The sequence below is a fragment of the Danio rerio genome, chromosome 8, assembly GCF_049306965.1.
Source record: "Danio rerio strain Tuebingen ecotype United States chromosome 8, GRCz12tu, whole genome shotgun sequence".
Taxonomy (NCBI): domain Eukaryota; kingdom Metazoa; phylum Chordata; class Actinopteri; order Cypriniformes; family Danionidae; genus Danio; species Danio rerio.
The window spans coordinates 31,549,059-31,571,651 of NC_133183.1; the positions used below are offsets into that span (position 1 = coordinate 31,549,059).

At 34.1% G+C, this 22,593-nt stretch overlaps 1 protein-coding gene across 14 annotated transcripts in view; it reads left to right on the plus strand.

Moving 5' to 3' along the window:
- Nucleotides 1-22,593, plus strand: part of grid2 (glutamate receptor, ionotropic, delta 2) — a 704,448-nt gene that overhangs the window by 581,808 nt on the left and 100,047 nt on the right. For all 14 annotated transcript variants that reach the window (XR_002459338.2, XM_073909344.1, XM_073909341.1 and 11 more), the window contains 1 exon segment: nucleotides 9,279-9,417. Coding sequence is in view for 13 of the 14 variants with exons in the window: in XM_073909344.1 (XP_073765445.1) it covers nucleotides 9,279-9,417 (139 nt within the window). In the remaining variant the exon portion in view is untranslated.

A 22,593-nucleotide genomic window follows, 5' to 3' on the forward strand; every position in this document is an offset into this window, starting at 1 on the left:
ATCCATCTGTATGCATATACTGTAGATATGATGTAATTACTCAAAAAATTACAGGTTATCTTACAGGCTATACATAATTACAACTGTTAGCACATAGTTTCAAACACTGACTGGCTATTTAATTGCACTTTTTTAGGATGTTTAAAAAAAAAAAAAGTAATGAACCGCAACTTTATTAGAACAATAAAAGAACAGTAAAAGTATTATTTTCTTTTATGCACAAACATTTCAAACACATTCCTTCTTTAAAAGCTTTTTGTCTCCCTCATACACGCATTCTCTGTGTTTCTGTCTCTCAGTAGGTTCCTGCTCACAGCAAGGGGTTGAGAGGAGTTTGTAGCCCCTGGCCTGCTGCTGAATCAAAAGCAAGCAGTGAGAAAGCTGCTGGAAATGGGGCTTGCTGATTTGATGTGCGTGGCAGGGTAGCTTTGAACCCCAGTTGCTGGGTGTGCAGATAAAAGCTACATTACCGTCCTGCTCATTTTCTAAAGATCAACATCCTGCAGCCACAGAGAATGGCATGCAATCAGCCTGCGCTAAAGCACTGACATGCCACCATTCTTTACTCATTGCCAATCATATCTGATACGCTAGCCTGTTCTCTTGCAGCCGGGCCTTCTATCAAAGTTCTGCTAGCTGCCGGTCACATTTCATTGCAGATCATTACCAGTGCAAGACTGAGCTTAGATGAGAGGCAACATATTTCATCAACATGGCCTAAGGCTGGGATTCTTTAAGCCAAACATCTTTGCTCTGAGATATATATTCGAAGTAACACCTAATATTTTAGAATTTTTTTAGTCATCCATTTTGATACTGTAACATTTTCTCTTAATTTTGAACTAAATCAAACTCAATTTTACAAGTTTTAATTAGTTCATTAGCAACTCACAAACCCCCTGCTTCCTTAATGAAATGTATTGATAATTGGATTGAACAAAAAACAAATGTGCAGTAATATTTGTTTTCTATTATGACATGGCTTGACTTGTGGCAGTCTAATAGAAGAAAATTAAATGGAGTTACCTAAAAGTATTTAAATTAACTACCTTTTAGTTAATTAGTTGTTTACGCTTTTGGAATCATATATAAATATGTAATGTGAAGGAGACGCTGACAACGTAGTCTGGATCCAAATGCAGGTTCGTTTAACAAAAATGGTCAGACAGGCAACAGACAACACAGGAGCAAATGTGTATATGCAGATCATCCAAAAGGCGTAGTCATAAACAGGAATTACAGGCAGCATGCAGGATAAACAATGAAACAAGGCAAAGGTCAGCAATTGAAAGACAAGGCAAGGCAAACAGATTCAAATCATCAGTTCATTGGCAGAGACTGATGCCTTGTTTCCATTGACTGGTACAGTACGGTACGGTACGGGTCACCTTTATCAGGCTTGCGTTTCCACCATAAAGGGTACCCTTTTGGTGGGCGTGGTGTATGACAAAGTTTAAGTCAACGTCATGTTCGCTCGAATAAATGTCTACAGTAAAGCTGTACGGGTCGTTCACATATCATAATGAGCAGCACTTCTCACAAAACAGATGCTTTATACACATAAATACTTGTGTATAAATGTTTATTACTAACTTTTCTATGAACAGTAGTTAATTATAACTGCAGATCAATGACAGTGCGAAATAGCCTACTGTAACGTCTGTAATTATATAAAATAAATACATAAATGCAACATATATGAACACATACAGCCCCTTAAAGTCTCCGATATATTATTCATTACAGAAAAAATACAAACAGCAAACATTTAGTACTTATTTGAGTTCAAAAACACACGCAATATAGCCCACAGTCAGCGCAAACCTCTCATCTGTGTCTGTAATCTTCACCAGCACATGTAAGCTCTGTTAGAGAGTCATTTTGTCATTCCCAGTTCATAATAATCCAAAATACGAAGATAAACCTGGCAGTTTGTTCATGATACAGGTTGCTAAAACAATTTTGCTCCTGTGTTTTGACGGCTTCTCTTTTTTGCTGCGTTTCACTCTCGCTTCTCTTTCGCGCTTGTCCTTTTTTTCCTGAATGGATCAGATGACGGAGACACTTCAATAATCACACTCCGTTTTTATCAACAGCTCAAGAAGTTCGTTATATCAAATATAGAAGCGATCGCGAGCTCCCGGAAGAAAGCGAATTCCGCTCGCACTTTTAGACGGGCTCGTAAAACAACAACAGGACACGGCAGATTTTTCTTCTTGGCTTTGTGTCTGTTCACAGAAACGACAGAAAGTTTTGTTTGAGCTCGGTTTATCCATGGCTGGTTATTATGCATATAGTATTTCCACGTAATGTCTCGGCTTTGTATTTAAAAAAAACATGGCGGTTCCTTTGTTTACGTTCTGTGTAGCTTCAGGAGCTTGTGTCGTATCTCTGTAAGCAATCAGCGTTCAGCTGCACGTGTAGCTCCACCTTTTGGTACTCTTTCTCCCGTTTGGGACCCTTTCGAAAGGGTGCCGAAAAAGTGGTACGGTACGGTTTGGTACCGAAACCAAACCAAACTGAACCGTACCGTACCACTCAGTGGAAACGGGCCATAAAAGACCCGTAATTGGTTGACAGACAAGGGAGACATCCAAAACATGTAGTGTTGTTGGTCCTCCAGGAATGTGGTTGAGAAACACTGATTTATGGCAACTGATTCATAGAAAACTGTCACCTGAAGAGAAGCTTTGCAGTCAAACTTAACTTAGAAACCTAAATCATGTCGGTGTAGGAATGTGGTAAGAATTATTTATTTACTTATCTATTTATTTATGGTGTAGATGGTGTGACACCATTACACACTGCTGATGACTGACCTGAAAACACACTGATAAATGAGTCATTGATGTGACAAGTTTATTCTGCAACAGCTTTACATAATATGAGTTCAGAAGTCAGGAATCAAACAGCTGTTGTTCGTGAACTTTCAGCAGCAGTCTATGATAATCCTATAATGCCATAGGATCATTCTAGTCACATTGCTTGTTTCTGGTGTTTGGTTTATTCAAATTTGTAAAACAGTTTTGTTTTTAATGATAAGAGAGCCAATGTGAAATTGACCGTTTTGATTTGCAGATGCATGCTTAAAACAGCAAAGGGGCAGTTTTAGGTTTGTATTGGATGTGTGGACAGAGAATATGGCCTCTGTTCAACATCCTTTTCAACTAAAACAGACTTATTTTCACAACAACAGTGTTTTGAGGGCCAGTTGTTTGAAATTAAGCATAAAAATGCATTAAAAAAAACTAATATGGTTATTGTCTCCACTGTATGTGACTGTATGACTGTATGTGTTTTATCTTTTAACACACACAGGTGCGAAAACAAATGAGAGTTTTTTTTTTGCTATAATGGTACATGAGTACAGTTATTCTGAATTATGTAATCAGATTTGATCATAATACATAAAAAAAAAAAAATGTATGGATCTCCTGAATGCAAATTATTCATACATGCTTACATACATGGAATACTTTACTCATGCAGTAAAGTATTCCAATGTATTGGTGTTGAATTATTTTTATCCTAATAAAAAGTCTATATTGTCTTGCTTTGAATATTCATAAAAAGAAATGGCACAGAACATTCTTTTTCAGTCCATGGTTTAGAATTTAGGGACCATTTGAATTAATGAACGATCAGTCAATCAATCAACCAACCAACCAAAAGTGATCTGAAAGTAATCCAAACGTAGTTAGAATGCATTACTTACTGACTCCCAGGGCCATTTTACATCAACGTTGATATTTAGCCACACCATATTGGTGTTTCGAAACATCTAACTTTTACAAGGAGGGTCGTTAGCCCAATGCACAGCCCCCAATCTGGAGGACCAAGACATACACACATACACTACGGACAATTTAGCTTACCCAATTCATCTATAGCACATGTCTTTGGACGCGAACACTTGGAGACCGTGCAAACTACACACAGAATTGCCAATTGATCAAGCCGGGCCTCAAACCAGTGACCTTCTTGTCTTGAGGTGACAGTGCTTACCACTGCACCACTATGCCACCAGTTAGAATTTAGTACCTGCAATAAATAATGTAGATTGTTACTGCCTACAAATGTTTGTAATCAACAGCAGACACCAAGTAATGTACAGTTCCCAGCACTGTTTTTTTTACCTCGTGAACTGCTGACCTTGAATACACAACACAGCATTTTTGTTGTTTTGTTTTCGCAGATGTAAATAAGGATTACTTTGACTACGCCATCGTCTGTACACAAACCACTTTAAAAGCACATAGGAAAAACATTTCCTTTTTAATTTATTGTCTTGTAAACGTACCCTTAAAAAATGCATTACAGACATATACTCAACCTCTTCTGTGCTGCATTGTACTCAAAGACACATTTCGAGGCTTTTATGTTCACACACCAACACGTAATCTTTCAAGACATTGGTTGCAGTCAACGTTTCCAGCCTGCAGAATTATTTTAGCATAAAATGTTATGATTAATCTCTAACAGCGGTTTATTTTAAAACTTTTTCATTTCCCTTTCTGCAGCTTAGCGTTGCTCATGTATCCATACAAGTGTGAGATTGGACTTTTTATAACTATTTTATGTGACATATTATTACAGTAATGTTTCCCTAACCACCGACTGCAAACTTCACATGTAGCTGGCCTCCTCTGGATGCGTTGAGTCTAATTTACGTTTATAAAGTCTCAGACTCATTATTTTGCACATTCATTTGCTCTCGCAGGCTTCAGGCCAGAGATGCTGCGCTGTATTCTGAGCAAAAATACAAATAATAATAATGTATTTTCATAAACTGTTTTTAGAGAAAAGCGTTTTCTTCATTTATCCTGCTTCTTGTTGTGACACATTCGCTTCGGGATATCAGAAGTACTGTAGGTTATGATCCTTTGTAATGCCTCCTGTCTTTGCTACAATTTGTATTTTATTGCATTATCATCCACTTTCCTTTGGTACAAAACTATCATCTTCTTTTTGAAGCACCGCTGAATATGGAAATGAGCTTTTTAGTCGACTGCCTCAATTCTCAACAAATGTTCTCACCGAGAACTCTTACAGATGTTGGTTTTGTTCGTGTGATTATTTTTCATTTCACAGATGTGCTTGGGTAGGAGGATAATCAGTCAAAATTTCAGCCTTGTTTTATTTACAGACTGAGCAACCTAAAGTTTAATTGTCTTTTTGTTGTTGTTGTTGTTGTTGTTGCCTGATGGGTGCTTAACCTTTATTAAATGTAAAAGGTAAAATATGATGATTGTTTTTTTAACTCTGAACTGTCTTGTGCCACAAACTATCAGTGACTACGTTTACATGGACATCAGTAAACAAACTATTTGCCTCAATCTGAATAAGACAATAAAAGGATTACGGAGTTTATTTTTGAATGTTCCTAGTTTGATTAATGTCATTACATCATGACATTATCCAATGTTTCCTCTGGAGTTTCATGTAATTTCTAGAGTTTCATTTTTAATTTTTCGACTTTAACTGCAGTTTGGCACTTTCACTTTCAATTAGGAACATTTTGTTCATGCTCTCATGACTGTTTTAATGGAATTTGATACCTGCACACCGAATGGAAAAAAAAAACCTTTACTGATTAGGTAGGTGCAAAAAATTGTTTCAAACAGCTGTGTGTGTATGGACTGTCCTGTCCATAATGTGGTGAAAAGTCATGACTTTTAATTCAATAGTAATAGTTTTATTGTGGTGTTTACATGTCTGTAGTGCACTTCAATGATGTGTCTAAAATTGGCATACTCCACATGTCAGATTCAATTAACCACATATTGCTGTTTACTGTACATGGTAGACTCTAAAGTAGAGTTTTGTTTTAGGATTATTGGTGTCCATGTAAATGTACTCAGTCACATGTATTTATTATTTAATTTACTTACTTTTTGTGTCCTTTTACCTTGTTTATGGTGTCCATACATTTCTTAAATGGCCTAACAAATGAAGATTTGATGCATAATGAACTAATTAAAAGCCCTTAGGCAAGCTTGTGAAAGGGGTACCTTTTTTTTTACTCTAAAAGACCTTTTTGCAATTATTTGCCTCAATTTTCTGTTTAATTATGAGATATAAATATTGCCTTTCAGTGATATTTTAAGTAAAATTTTAGATGGGTTAGCTTGTTGGATTACTTTTTAATGAACCATTTAAAAAAAAAAAAGATTTAAAATAAAGAAAAATGAATACATTTTTATTTTTAAAATACAAATCTGTAAAAAATTTTAATTAAAAACTAGCCTTTTGTTATTTACAAGGCAAATAACAAACTGGCCAGCACATAATTATAATATATATATATATATATATATATATATATATATATATATATATATATATATATATATATATATATATATATATATATATATATATATATATATATATATATATATATACTCTAATAAACAGCCTCTAGTAAATTTATGGCCAAATTATTCAAATAATTATAAGATGGGCCACTTTTGGTGCTTCACACCTTTTTATTGTTTTTTATGTAGAATAAAAGATATTTGTCTTTTTTTTTATTTATTTAAAAACATTACAGTAAGGAAAGATGACTTCAAGTCAGATTGTATGCTTTCTTGAACAGCTGGATGTTGGACTCATTCATTAATTCAGTTTCTTTTCGACTTAGTCTCTTTATTAATTTAAGGTCTCAACAGTGTAATGAACTGCCAACTTATCTAGCATATGGATTACACAGCAACACTGGGAAAACATCCATACACCCTCATTCACACACACCTACGAACAATTTAGCTTACCAATTCACCTATACCACAAGTTTTTTTGGACTTGTGAGAAACCGGAACAACTAGAGGAAACCCACACAAACACGAGGAGAACATGCAAACTCTACACAGAAATGCCAACTGACCCAGCCGATGCTTATAGTTTGTTTATATAGTGTATAGATTTTCTTCATAGTTTGTATTTTTATTGGTATAGGCCTTTAACATCTGGCAAAAGGGACCACTAATGAAAAATACATTTAAGTTATTGGGGAATGTTGGTTAATGTTCACTTTTCTTTTTTTGTGAAATAAATAAACAATATATATATATAATTATTTCATATGTGTGTGTCTTTGTGTTTTAGTCTCATCATTTCCATAATTCCTTTAGCAAACAACTTACTAAAACAACAGAGGACTCGAGCAAATAAATAACAGTGGGTGCAATTACTGTACCACCACAGTCAGCTGAAGGAGCTTGGCGAGTCTTCTTTGATATTTGCTTAAACTGAAGCCCAAAATCTCTGAGGTTTACATAGCAGATGAAGGAAGCACTGCCATTTAAATAGGATACGCCCTAACCTTAAAATCTCATAATGCAATGGGAAAAAAATATATATATTTATATATATAAATTTTAAGAAAAGTGTGGGCCAACTTCAGCTATCATGTGCTTTGTGAAATTAAAACTGCACAAAGTTTGTGTAGCGCATCGAGTACACAGCCTGCGGGACGGATGTATGCGAGTCATCTAAAAAACTTTCTTTAATAAGACAGCTCATCTCGGCGGACGCCCTACAGAAACACAGTTGTCAGAAAGCTTATTGAGTGCTGCAATGCCTGGCACTTTCCACACGAGGCTGGAAAGATATACGGGAAGCCACGAGAATAGATGGGACTAATTTTTAATGGTTTTTCAGTGTAGCTCTGAGCTTTGGATGGCGCAGATCCATCATTATTGCGGTGTCATCTGTGGCTGTTGAATTAGCGAGGATCTGAAACGCAGAATAAACAGTTGTGTTTTTGTTCTGACTACGGCGACTGGGGAAATGTAGATTTGACATTACAATTGATGGTCTTTTTTGTCTGTTTCAAAGTGAGTTTTTTTCGTTCTTTTTTTTCGCATCACTTAAAGTCTCAGTTTTTGCGTGTCGGATTCTTTTATTTGTTTCTAATCTGTCAGAGGAGCTGCACTACTGAAGATTTTGCTCGTTTATACATATATGAATATAAAAACATGGTTTGCTTTGTAGATCATGGGAGGTAAAGTGACACCAAAGCAGGTCATGATATTCTCATAAATGAGATGACATCTTAATATGATTAATACAAAGTACAATCTAAGAAATCATATAAAAATAACAGAAAAATAATTAAGTTGTTTTAAACCTGGACAATGTATTGTTTTTTTTTTTTTTACAGGCAATATAGAAACGTATGTTAACAGATATTTTTACAGTGTCACAGTGTTTAAAAGTAATCTTCTACAATAATATTAACAAATAATCCGTTTTTCACAGTAGTTCTTACGAGTTTAAACTACAAATTTTTAATAAAAAATAATATTAAAGACAAATAATAAAAATTATTCGTATTTTTATATGTTCTGTTTTAGATTAGTTTCTTAAAGTTTTAATTTAAAGTAAACGTAAATTTTAAAGTGAACTTTAACAATTTAGTTTTTTGGTAATTGCATTTAATTATAAACATTTTGTTTAAAGTTAAACTTGAAAATGTATAAGTTTAACATATGTTTTACATAACAGATGCCCCTCCAGCTGCAATCCAATAGTGGGAAGCACCCATAAACTGTAGCATTCCCACACACATGGCCAATTAGGTTTATTCAATTCACCTTTAGCCCATGTCTTTGAACTGTGGGGGAAACCAGATCACCCAGAGGAAAACCCACACAAACATTGGAAACTCTACACAGAAAATGCCAACAGCCAGGACTTGAACCTGCGACTTTCTTGCTGTGAGGCAACAATGCAATCCACTAAGCCACCTTGTCACCCATTATTATATTGTATTAATATCATCACATGCACATCTTAACAAATATCTTACAATATCTGACAAAAATTATTTGACACATATGACACATATACTAACAAAATAGATTTATGTAAGGAAAAATAAATAAATAAATAAATGAATAAAATACCTTTTTATGTTGTTGTTGTTTTATTTCTTTTATTTTAACCATGTCATTATTTCATGTCAGTATGTTTGGGGTTTTGAACCAGAGTGCCAGCATTTTTGGTTGCAATAAAGTCAGCAAAATTAAGATCAATACCAATAAAATGCAAAACCATCTTGATAACAAAGGTTTTTTCCCTTATAAACTGACTCTTTGTAATCTATAATATGACCACCTATGATGGATTAGTGCTGCCAGATTTATCTTTCTTGATTAGATAAAGTCAACTTAAAGTGCTTCCTGTGTGCGTGTTTTTTTTTTGTTTTTTGTTTTTTTAAGCCAGCACACTTATCAAGCTTTTCTGTTTGCTCTTTTCTCTTGTTGCTTCTACAGGTGGCGAAGTGCCCTATACAACTCTGGCTACCAGGATGATGATGGGGGTTTGGTGGCTCTTTGCTCTAATAGTCATCTCCTCCTACACGGCGAATCTGGCTGCTTTCCTCACTATCTCCCGCATCGAGAACTCCATTCAGTGAGTGCACACATTCATCCAGAGTGTCAGTCTTATAGCTTGCATCAAACACTGTAATCATCCACACAATAACAAAACAACAAACAAGTTAGAATGTTCGAACGCATCTCCAAATATGTTGTGGAGTTTAAGCATAACTGACATAATTTTGTGCGAGCAAGGATTATATTTGGATAGATACGGTATTGAAGTGCCCCTGTTATACTACTTTTGAAATGTGTGAATGTAAAAGGTCTACAAATTTTTAAGATCAAACTGTCATTACATTTTCACTTTTGAAACTGATCTACAGTTGAAGTTAGATTTATTGGCCCTCGTGAATTATTAAACCCTGTACATTTTTTTTTCTTCAATTTCTGTGTTTAATGATTTTTTTTCAACACAAATTTAAACATCATAATTTTAATAACTCGTTTCTAATTACGGATTTCTTTTATCTTTGCCTTGATGACAGTACATAATATTTTACTAGATATTATTTAATATATTTCAAAATACTAGTATTCAGTTTAATTTTAATTTTTTATTCAGTTGTAATTTACAGGCTTTACTAGGTTAATTAGGCAAATTTGACAAGCTTGAGTAATTAGGAAAATCAATGTATAACAATGATTAGTTCTGTAGAGAATTGAAAACAAAAATATTGCTTAAAGGGCTGTATTTAAGTTTTTGACCCTTCTAAAGCATAGAAATATCATTATATGTTTGCAAATATTTAAGAAACATGCCAAGTGAACATTCTTGTTCATCTGAAAGTCAGATATTCTTTGTTTTGGTCTTTAAACCCGCCTATTTATCTATTTATATTTCAGCACCATGGGTTGCCTTTGTGGAAAACTGCGTATTTCATTCATTCATGAAGGCTCTCAAAGTGTGCATCCGTGACCGAAATGCGACCTCCGGTGGACAGTAATAGCCTTTAAAATGAGACACAGATTCAGAGTTTCACATGAGGGGGCTATTAATTAGAAAATAATATAAATATTACTAACGTAAACATTAGGTGAGCAGGTTACATTATAACCCCGTGTCCTAACAATACACTACGTGACGAGATTCGCAGTGATAAGCAATTTGGCTGTTTGCACCAGACGAAACACGACAGAAATATATGTACTCTTAATGCACTCCAACAAAAAAATAGTAAGGTTAACTATTTAAACCTCTACAACTTTATTAAATGTACATGCTGAATCACTGATATGTGTTGGCTTGCATTGAGTCACAGTTCTAAAGGTCTACTAATATTGACCTTAAAATGTTTTATATAAATATATATATATATATATATATATATATATATATATATATATATATATATATATATGTATATATATATATATTCTTGCTGAAATACAACAAATAAGACTTTCACCAGGTGAAAAAACATTATAGGAAATACTGTGAAAAAAATTCCTTGCTCTGTTAAACATAATTAGGGAAATTTTTTAAAAAGAAAAAAATTTTACAGGAGCGAAAATAATTCTGACTTCAAGTGTGTGTAGACCTGTGACCAATTAGAATATTGCACTTGAATAGTTTTAACTGGCCAGCCATAAATAATTAGGACTGAGTATTTAATCAAAGGTGATATCCATGTGCATGTTGACAGTAAAGCCGAGTATAAAAAGTAAATATTGCTGCAGCCTAGAGACCTCCAAGAAGATTACACCTTAATAGACTTACACCTCAAATAGGTTGAGAGACATTTATGCCACAAGTAAGTTGGGGAGAGAATGGCTGTGGCTACTGAAATAAAAAAAATGCTAGGAGACGATTTAGGTGGGTGTAGTTGTAGGTGTAGATGTTAATAAACACAATAGGTTACTGAAAAATTGAAGTTAGTAATTTGTTACAATGTACTTATTGTGTAAATGTGTGTTTTTAAATTATTATTTGTCTAATTAAATACCTGCATTTTATTAAATCTGTTATTAAATTTATAATTGCATTGTTGACCCTCAATTACACCTTAAATCCCCCTTAAACCTACCCATAACACCAAATCTGTCCCTAACCCTACCCACATCTCACCTCAAGAGCACCAGATGTGTTCTGCTATACACGATGAACACATTAAGCGCTTTGTATTTATATTTTGAAGCAAGTACATTGTAGTTAAGGACACTTAAAGTAGGACCAAAGGTGGCAGAGTGACTAAGTGGTTAGCATGATTGCTTCACACCAAGGAGCACACTTTTCATTGATTTATTTTAGTTTTTACTTTAACTGTGATGATTGAGGATTTACATTTTTTGTTCAGGGACATTTTTTGGCCTCTTTTCTTAAATTTGATGAGTGATATTGTAGGCATTTGTGCCACAAACTATCATTAAATTAGTTATATTGGCCTGATTGATTACAACATTTCATAAACTGTGTAAAAACAACACCTGTGTATGTCCTGCTCAAGTCAGGCTTGTGGTGTTTCATAGTTAACTTTACACCATTACAGTGTGGTATGATTGCTAAGGGATTAAAAATTTATTTTTGAAAAGAGTTGATTATATTTGTTGAATGATAAATTACATTAAAAAAATGTGGTCACAAATGTTACTTTAAAATCCATCCTATGTCACCAATTCAATAATCAAGCAGTTTTTGGTCTAATCATTATACTGGTGCCTAGGTATATAAATAGTGTAATATAAAAGCATAAATGTTAGTTTAACAGTTTATTTAAATATAGCTGTGTGTTATAAAAAAGAAGACTGTGCAAAGTCTACATTTAGATACTCAATCGTTTGTGTGTGTGTGTGTGTGTGTGTGTGTGTGTGTGTGTGTGTGCGTGCGTGCGTGCGTGCGTGCGTGCGTGCGTGCGTGCATGCGTGCGTGTGTATGTACATGTGTGTGAGTAGGTCTCCTGGGGACATACAAAGTCCCTGTTTTAATTTCCTGTGGCACAAATTATATATCATTCCAGTGAGAATGACATCATTCATCTCTCCATCAGTGATTCATTTATTGAATCCTTCCTGCCTCAGTGCACAGGAATAGAAAAAAATGGGTGCTTTTTCATTTTAATATGTGTGTTATTTTGAAGTGTATTCTTTAAGCATTGTGAAACATTTCAAATCAGTGTGGCTGCATGCAGCGTTTCTTTTTTCTATGTCATGGCCTTCTGTTGTTAGCATTTAGAAATCCACATTTTTTTTTAAGTATTTCATCTAACAGGCAGATTTGTAAACAGAGATAAGACTTGTCAAGCATAACAAAAAATGCTTTTGACATTTGAACCATGCTCAAATGATGGCAGATTTTCCCCCAACAACAGGACATTCTTATGAATGACATAAAATATGTAACCTATATATGAAATAGAATTGTAATGTATGTAGAGATGTACAGATGAAGTCAGAATTATTAGCCCCCCTGAATTATTTGATCATTTATTTTTCCCCAATTTTTTGTTTAACAGAAAGCAACAACACATTTTTCAACACATTTCTAAATATAATAGTTTTAATAACTCATTTCTAATAATGGATTTATTTTATCTTTGCCATGATGTCAGTAAATAATATTTTACTAGATATTTTTCAAGACACTTCTATACAGCTTAAAGTGACATTTAAAGACTTAACTAGGTTAATCAGGGTAACTAGGCAGGTTAGGGTAATTAGGCAATTTATTGTATTACAGTGGTTTGTTCTGTAGATTATCGAGAAAAAATATACCTTAAAGGGGGTATTAATTTTGTCCCTAAAAGGGTGTTTAAAAAATTAAAAACTGCTTTGATTCTAGCCGAAATAAAACAAATAAGACTTTCTCCAGAAAAACATATTATTAAACATACTGTGAAAATTTCCTTGCTCTGTTAAACATCATTTGGAAAATATTTTAAAAAAGAAGAAAAAAAAATTGAAGAATGGTAATAATTATGACTTCAACTATATGTATGGGCATGTCAGGCCGAGCCTCGGCTGGGTCAGTTGGCATTTCTGTGTGGAGTTTGCATGTTCTCTCCATGTTCACTTGGGTTTCCTCTTGGTGCTCCGGTTTCCCCCACAAGTCCAAAGACATATGGTACAGGTGAATTGGTTATGCTAAAATGGACTGTAGTGTATGTGTGTAAATGAGTGTGTATGGATGTTTCCCAGTGATGAACATTTAATGAACATTTTTATTAAAAGCTGTTATAATAATAATAATAATCCTTATAATCCTTTGATAATAATATTTTACATTGGAAATCTTAAAAAAATGTCAAAACATTCCATGTGACTTCAGTGGTTCAACTGTAATCATAATCCATTAAACTTCATTAACACTTTTGTGCCCCAATTTTGTTTAAATATGACTTTGTAGGTACCACAGTGTTTACCACAGGACAATAGCACAGCATGCTAAGGTCATATTGCTCTAGTAAATGTGCGCCCAGATATGACACAGGAGACAAAAGCAATTAAAGCAATTGTTACAGCATTTTTTGGCATACATAATTGTTAAAGAAGTGTCGTATGATGTTTGTTTATTCACGTCAAATGAAATATTTTCATTGTTTTGGTTCCTTTTCTGGATTTTGAATATCTTGTGACCATTGCCGTCTATGAAGGATGTGAGAGCTCTCGGATTTCAACTAAAATATCTTAATTTGTGTATTAAAATGAACAAATTGCTTAGGTGATTGAAACAATGTAATGGTGAATAATTCCAGCCTGATCTCACGAGGAAACTTAACTACTTTGTTTTGTCAGTTTAGTGGCTAATACTACAAATTCATGAGAGTTCAGTCATATAAAAATGTTCAATTTTTAACAAAGCAGCATGGCACCCAACCCAACCCCACCACTAATTGAGCAAACTAAATTGTAAGAATAAGATCACACGAATTCATACAAGTTAGCTAAGTCAAAAAGTGATAAACTGCCATGATATTGAGATTGTGTTGGTAATTCTGACTAATCATTTAATAAGGAAATATAATATATAATCTTTTAATATGTTTAACATTTAATTTATGAAAAATGTTTATATAAATATGAGAAGTGTTTTTTTTTATTTTCAACTTTCGAGCTTCTGCCCCTCGAAATGTCTGTGCATGTCCCTAAAGCTGCGTAGTGCATTTTATCCAAATTTGTGGTCGAAATTGGTACTTACAAATCCATTCCATGTGACCAAGTCATTTATCAAGTGCAGTTTTTGGACTAATCAGATTTACTGGTGCCTGGTAGTCAGACAGTTAACTGTGTTTTGCAACAACATGATAAACTCTGCGATTTCTAATGTTGTTAATCAAATTCAGTCATGACCAGCAGTGACAGAGTAAATTATGCTTGTAACGATCCTCGTCTCCTCCGTCATTTAGCCATGTAGGCGATTTAAGGGCGGCATGCTACTAGGGAAAATGAGAGCATTTAGTGTTTATTTTTTCAAGATCTCAGTTTGTTTATTTTTCTTTGCATTAGATTATCATTAATGAGCTTGTGCTTAGATCGCTTGATTCTAGCTCTATGCACCTAATTAGGATTTCCATAAATTTAAATGCATTATCTTTTAATGTGTAGACGATGGCAGGGTCATTACAGAAATAATTACAGCCTAAACTCCACACCCAGGGGTCTGTTGTGTTTAAAATACACAGTTCAGTCAGGAAGAGCTGAAAGATTTATGAGACCAGCTGGGTGGTGAGTTCACAATTACGCAGTTTTGTCTTCAGAGGAGTTTCATTATCTAATAGATTTAAAGGCAGGATGGTTTGTTTCGTCTCATATTCTTTTTTCGTTGGGAGAATTTGAAGCCAGACAGATACTTCAGTGTTAGTTCATCAGTCTGTTTTTATCGATTTACTGATTCTAACCCAGTGTTAATTAAATCAGAGCAGCATCAACTTATCGACAACTCTCACTTACACCACATAGCTATTAACCAGTGAACACAAAATCTATACTTTTGCTCATTTCATTCACCAGCCTGGTCCCAGAGAAATTCAGATATAGGCATTGTACTTATTTGATATCCAATGCTTTTATGCAAAGCTTTTGCATCATGGCCGACTTATCAAAACCTTGAATTAGGGTTTACCAAAAAATATGTTTGACTCATTCAGGATAATTATTTCAATTTAGTTTAATTTATCTAATTTTAATAAATCTATTATTTGTTTATAATTATTACGATATATTGCACCAAAATTCTAGGTGGGCATAGATTTTTTTTTTTAATCTAGATTAGTCTCACTGTAATCTTGGAATTAATCTGGTTTAAAGTGGCTCGTTTGAATTCTGCCAAAGACATTTAGAATCCGTGTGCTTCCCAAATAATGGCTAAATGTAAGTTTTTGAGACCGGATTCCTGCCTGGTGACGCATTAGACCAGGGGCTCATCTCCTGTTTTCAAAAAGCATCACAAACTGCTTGAGAAAGTGCTCTACTATGATAATTAGTGATAAAAATTAAATGATGTTCAATAAGATGTACTTGTGTTTACTAACTGTTTATTCAGTTAAACTTGAATTTTGATCTGTAGGCCTACATAAGCTCCAAACAGAGATGACCTTAATCCGATTAAAGTAAAACCTGAACTAAACAGAAATTCAATTAAGACGTGGAGTATGCATATATTAGTGGCATTATTGAAGTGAACACCGCAATCAAACTATTACCATCATGTGAGACTTTTCGCCATATTTTCAGACAAGATCCACATACACGACTGTCAGTAAAGGACCGCGCGCACACACACTCACACACACATCGTGGAATGCAGAAGATTTTTCTTTTCATTTGGCGTACTCCTTATTTGCGTCTAATACCCCAGTTTGTCAAGGGCATAAATGAAATGTTCAGTGAACTGCAGCTAAAGTCACCCAAAATTACAGGAAACTCTTACATGAAAGCACTTCACGAAAACACCTTAATGTCTATTAAGGCAAATAACTAGATTACTGATGTCCATGTAAACATATTCAGTAGTGTCTTTAAAGTAAGTGAAAGATCAAGAAGGGCATCCTGCTGATTTGATACATCCATGCTAAAGTCATCATAGCTTGTGTAGAATAGACCCAGCTCCCAACCCATCTTCGAGAATAGATTAATGGCGTTATTTTTTTTCTTACCCGATAAGGGTCTCGCGTTTACGCAGCACGTTAAAACCGATAACAGCCCACCACTATTCAAAATAAATTATGATAAATTATATTATTGTTATTTTATGCATTTTGTTACAAGACCATTTTATGGCACCCATTCCAAAAACACCTGAATGCAATTACACTCTTCTAAAAAACAAATAATATTTGATTCTTAAGAATATTTCATTTAATTATAGTCATTTAAACAATTTAATACTTAGGCATTGGAATCCAAATCTGAAAACATATATCCTAAACAAATAAATAATAATTATGATAAATGTAAACAAAAAAAGAGCAAGGTAAAAAGAACTAGAAAAAAGTAACAGATTTAATTTTAGTTGTCAGGCACCCACCAGAAAATATACTATAGTAATTTATTGTAAATACTAAAGTGCTTTTTTTAACCATACTGACACTGACACCTCCAGTAGATAGTGATTGTGCGCAATCAGCTAAAATGTTGCTGATATTGTTTTTTTTTTTTTGTATGGGTGATATACGTAAAGATTGCATCACTAAAAATGACTGAGGTCATGGTCATGTGTTGTTCCACAAGATTCAGTTACATTATATGTGCAAATGCTAGGCAATATCATTTAAATATAAATATATGGAGTTCGTTTTCAACATTACGCTGAGTGCTTAATTTGTAAATGAGTAATTCCTGAAAAAAAAAAAAAAACAGGAAATAATTTTCCATGACCAACGACCACAATTTATTTATTTTTTCCCCAGAACATGACGTCATTCAGCGCGTAAAAATAGCATCACATTTCTGAACAGTGTTTAATTATTCTGTGCCATAAACCTTTATAGGTCAGTCATGGATAATGAAAACATGTAGCTACTGACATAAATGGTATAAACAATCACTATTCAGTTCACTTTACTATTATGTGCCAAGTGAAAAACAAATAATCGTCACACAGTCTAATCTTCAAGAAGAGCACACAGTTACCTCTTCTGTCTGTTATGTTTTCTGGCTGACTTGAGCTTCTGTCTCCTGCTATCCTGATCCATTCGCACAGTTTAATCTTCTTGAGATCTCTTTTGATCAGGCTCGTTATCAGATTTACTCGTGGTTTTATAAAATATGAAAATGCCTCTTTGCCATTTTGAAAACACAAATTATCTATTTAGGTTGGCCACTATATTTATTTATTTTTGCTGTTTACTGCGTGTGAAACAATCACCTACCAGTGAAAGTGATTATGAACATAAAAAGGAAAACTTTATTGAGGGCCAATAGGTAAACATGACTTTGCTTTTTTTCTACTTTTGTGTGACTTTTGCTTTGCGCATGGTGACTACCGTTATGTGTCCACACAGCCTTTGCTTGCACTCATTCACATTCTCTCTCTCTCTCTCTCTCTCTCTCTCTCTCTCTCTCTCTCTCTCTCTCTCTCTCTCTCTCTCTCTCTCTCTGTCTCTCTCTCACACACACACACACACACACACACACACACACCCACACCCACACACACACACACACACACACACACACACACACACACATATACTTGACAAATATCAGAACACAAAACATGAATATCTGACATTTTCCAGAACAGGATCGGGCAAGATCTGGCTCAAATTGAGCACTGGTTATGCCAACGATATTCAGCTCTTCACAAACTGATCATTTGTGCAAATTCACAAAACTAACCAATTATATCTGATATTAAAATTGGATGGCTAATAACTTTCTATTACTAGAGGCAACTGAGATCTTGCTTATTAAACTAAAAACCACTCGTGCAAAAACATACAACGCTGCCAAACATTTATGGATATTCATTTAAGTTCTTGTCAACAGTCAAGGCAGGGGGGGTGATATTTGATAGCAACCTGTCATTTAAAGGCAACAATTTAAGAATCTTAAAAATGTTGGTAAACTAAGACATACAGTACAATATGCTGTCATTGTCTAATACAGAAAAGCACACTTAAGCTTCTTGACCTCTCGGTTAGACTATTGCACTGCTTTACTAGGTAGTTACCTTGTAAGCCTAATATACACTGTCTATATTTCATGTATTTCACACAAAAAATGCTTTCTGTGTGAATCCTTGGTTTTATCATAGTAAAAATGTAGTAACCATGTTTTTTGATGCATTGATTACCATTTGTAACAAAAAAGCACTCTCATAATGCAACAATATGAATAATTCTATAGTTTGCCAATATTTCAATTAAACTGTACCTCATGTAAACACACTCTACTAGGACTAAATTCAAGGTAACCATATCATAGTTAATACCGCAGAGGTACTGCAGAGTCAAATGTAAGCATGAAAACTGAATATTCTTCAGTTTTGTTTTACGTTGTGTATGCTGGCACCATAATGGTTCAGATTCAGCTGTAGATGTTTAGAGAAAGCATTTATCATCTTGTGAGTGAAGAAAACACTTCAGTTGGGTCGTGTTTGTGCTGATTGCCATTGTTCTGAATGATTTGCAAGACTGTGCCACTGATTTGCTAGATGCAGTAAAGCTTCTCCAAAAAAAGAAACATCACTGATGTTCAGTTTTACAACAAAAAGCCATCCGATGTGTTCTTTCTAGTAATAAAAAAAGTACTGCAGCCATAATCTGCATTTAAATGTGCCCACATAAGAAAGTATGTTTTGAAAATCCATGCATATTGTTGAATCGGTTTAAAATGGTTTAGTAACAGATTGTAAAATTCGGCTCCATACGTGTCGGTTTACAACATGGCTGTGAGATGCATCCATCTGTGAAGGTGAAGAAGGGCCAAGCTACAGGCTTCTCAAGATTTTTTCTTTTTTTTTTTTCTTTTTTCTTTCAGCACTCTCATTTTTGCCAACCATGCCAGTTTGCCTGCGGTCTGGCTAGTCGCAGTCACTCCATGCCACAGATGACAGTTTTTTCTGGGCAAAGCAAAGAGATCAGCTAGGCGGCCATAGCATTTGAATGCTGCCAGATGGTCACCTATAAAGTGTGAAAAAGCATATATGCGGATAGATTGCTAATCTTGAGGCTAATTGAATCTTGCAGTAACAAGAATACATTGCTGTTTTTTAAATGTTCCTCTAGTATTAAAAATTACAGAGCGGGATTAAACTTCAAACAACCAAATCTATAAATATTGCAATGTAGAGCAGATCTACACTGCAGTCAGAGTGTTTTGTGAATGCTGACCCCATTTTTGGGCTTTAAGTGCACGGTATTTTGCTTTGATGTCATACTAGTGTACTTATAAACGTCAGCGGAGGCTTCCAAAAATTCCAATTTTTTGTTTTCCAGAAAAATAGAGCTAAAATATTGATGACTAACTGGTACTACACAGATTTGCCTGTAATCAGATGCTATCTTGAATCTTCTCAGGTTTTACAAAAGGTCTTATAATATATATATGCGCTGCAGTTAAAAAGTTTGGGATATGTAAGATTTGTGAAAGTTTGTCTGATGGTTATTAAAGCTGTATTTCTTTGAATATTAATAGGGTAAAACTGTAATGTTATGGTCAAATCATAGATTTCTAAATTGTAATTTATGTCTGTGTTAAGCTGATATTTTAGAATAGTTCTTCAGTGTTCAGTGTCACATTATGTCTTAAGAATTAATTATTTTTTTATATACAGTTGAAGTTTATTATTAGCTTAATATAATTATAGGCTAAATTATTAGCCCCCCTTTTATTTAGTATTTTATTTTTTTTATTTTATTTCCCAAATGATGTTTAACTGATCGATGAAATTTTCACAGTGTTGTCTGATATTATTTTTATTGTGGAGAAAGTCTTACTTGTTTTATTTCAGCTAAAATAAAAACAGTTTTAAATTTATTAAAAACCATTTTAAGGTCAAAATTATTAGCCCCTTTACGTTATATATTTTTTGATAGTCTGCAGAACAAACCATCATTATACAATAACTTGTCTAATTACCTAGTATCTATTAAAATATTATTTACTGTTATTCATTCATTCATTCCTTTTCTTGTCGGCTTAGTCCGTTTATAAATGCGGGGTCGCCACAGAGGAATGAACCGCCACCTTATCCAGCACATCCAGCAGAGGATGCTCATCCAGCAGAGGATGCTCTTCCAGCCGCAACCCATCTCTAGGAAATTACTGTCATCATAGCAAAGATAAAATAAATCAGTTATTAGCAATGAGTTATCAAAACTATTATGTTTAGAAATGTGTTGAAAAAAATGTTCTCTCTGCTAAACAGAAATTAGGGGAAAAAATAAACAGGGGAGCTATATATATATAACAGTCCTGTATTACTTCACCCACATAGAGTGACAGGAGATCAAAAAACTCGCTTTACAAATATTGCAGCTGTTGGACAACATAATGTACTTTTGAGGCTTTTTTTATTAGAGAATGAAGTTGTTTAGGTTGCAACTATGCAGTTTTTATATATATATATATATATATATATAACGACAGTGTCTATTTTAAATATTTATAATTTTGGAAACACAACACCATCCACAAGATGGCGACAACGACCGCATAATAAGCCCTTAGAGGAGAAAAACACAATGTCGCTTTGGCTTTTTAACATAATTAAATGTTAGTGTGAGACACAATGGGAAGTCTCTGTAGACTGATTGCATTTCATACCGTTCAGCCTTAAAATCTTGAAATATCAAAAAAATCTCTTGTCTTGTTTTTGTTGTTGTTGTTGTTGTTGTTGTTGTTACCAGAACTTTAATGTTTGATCTCAAAGCAGAATTGACAAATCATGAAATCTCACTATTAGCTTTTTTTTTTTCAAAGAAAGCAAATTAAATGAAAAACAGGCTGATTCATAAATTCGAGCTGTACATTATTCCCCATTCTTAGTCAGAAATATGTCGCCACATGAGTTAAAAACAGCTTTTGGTGCTTTTCTATCAGGTGCAAAGTGTTCCACTGAGCAGACCGGATGTGTGTAGCTCAATAGCCCTGCGGCGGTGTTTTATAATACTGCAGGAATCTCACAGGTCATTTTTATGGCAATCATCCATGCAAATGACACCTTACGTATAACCACAGTTCTTGGGGAGGGGCGAGGATTAAGTGCTGAGATTAATTGGGAGCAATAAAAGATTAACATTTGTGGGCAAGTTCATTAAACCTTCAAAGGGTACTAGCAGTGTTAAGTACTCAAAGATGACGACAGCTGTCTAATATAATAATATTTGACAAATTGGAGGTCAGCCTGAATATCTGCAGAAATCTCAACTGAATCCACCCTCACAGTGCTTGAATGTGTAGAAATATTAATACAGAGCCGATCGTGTTCAATATGAACACAATGCAAAAGCACCAATTTGTATCATTATCAGTTTTCTAAATGAAGTGAGACTTAATGAAACGCTTTGATGAACTGCAGAGTTCTGATGATGGCATGAGGAGGGAAAGCTGAGAAGGCTTCATCTTTATTGTGTTTTCCAATTATTTGCTTAATATAAATATTACCACGGGGAATTAGTATCCCTTGGTTGGCTAACTTTTAATTAGATGTAAGATATTAACACAAATTGCTGAATAAACACTATTCGACATAACATGAGTGGAAGAGTGTCTGTGCAGCAGAGCTGATTTATACTCTCTTACTCTGGCAGAGTTAGTCAAATGTGTGGCTATTCATGCATCAGCACTGTAGATTGAGCAAATAATGTTTTAATCGTTCAATAATTACCCCCCGAGCATCAACCCAAAATGTTGTTTCTCATTATACGGGCCTGTTGAATGCTTGATTCTGACTTGCTGATAAACATTCTAAAAGTGTGATGAACACACAGCTATAAGCACTACTACTTCTTCTTCATCATCATCATTATCTTTTTGTTATTATTTTTTGTTCTTTTTTTTGTTCTTTTTTTCTTCTGTTTCTTTTACTTCATCTTCTTTATTATATTTTTCATCAACATTTTCTTCTCTTTTTTGTTGTTCTTTTTTCTTTTTTACTTCATCTTCTTCATATTGTCATTATCATTTTCTTTTCTTTTTTCGTGTTGTTCAATTTTGTTCTTCCTTTTTTCTTTTTCTTTTACTTCATCTTCATTATCATATTTTCATTATCATTTTCTTCTCTTTTTTGTTGTTCTTCTTTTTGTTCTTGGTCTTTTTTTTTTTCTTT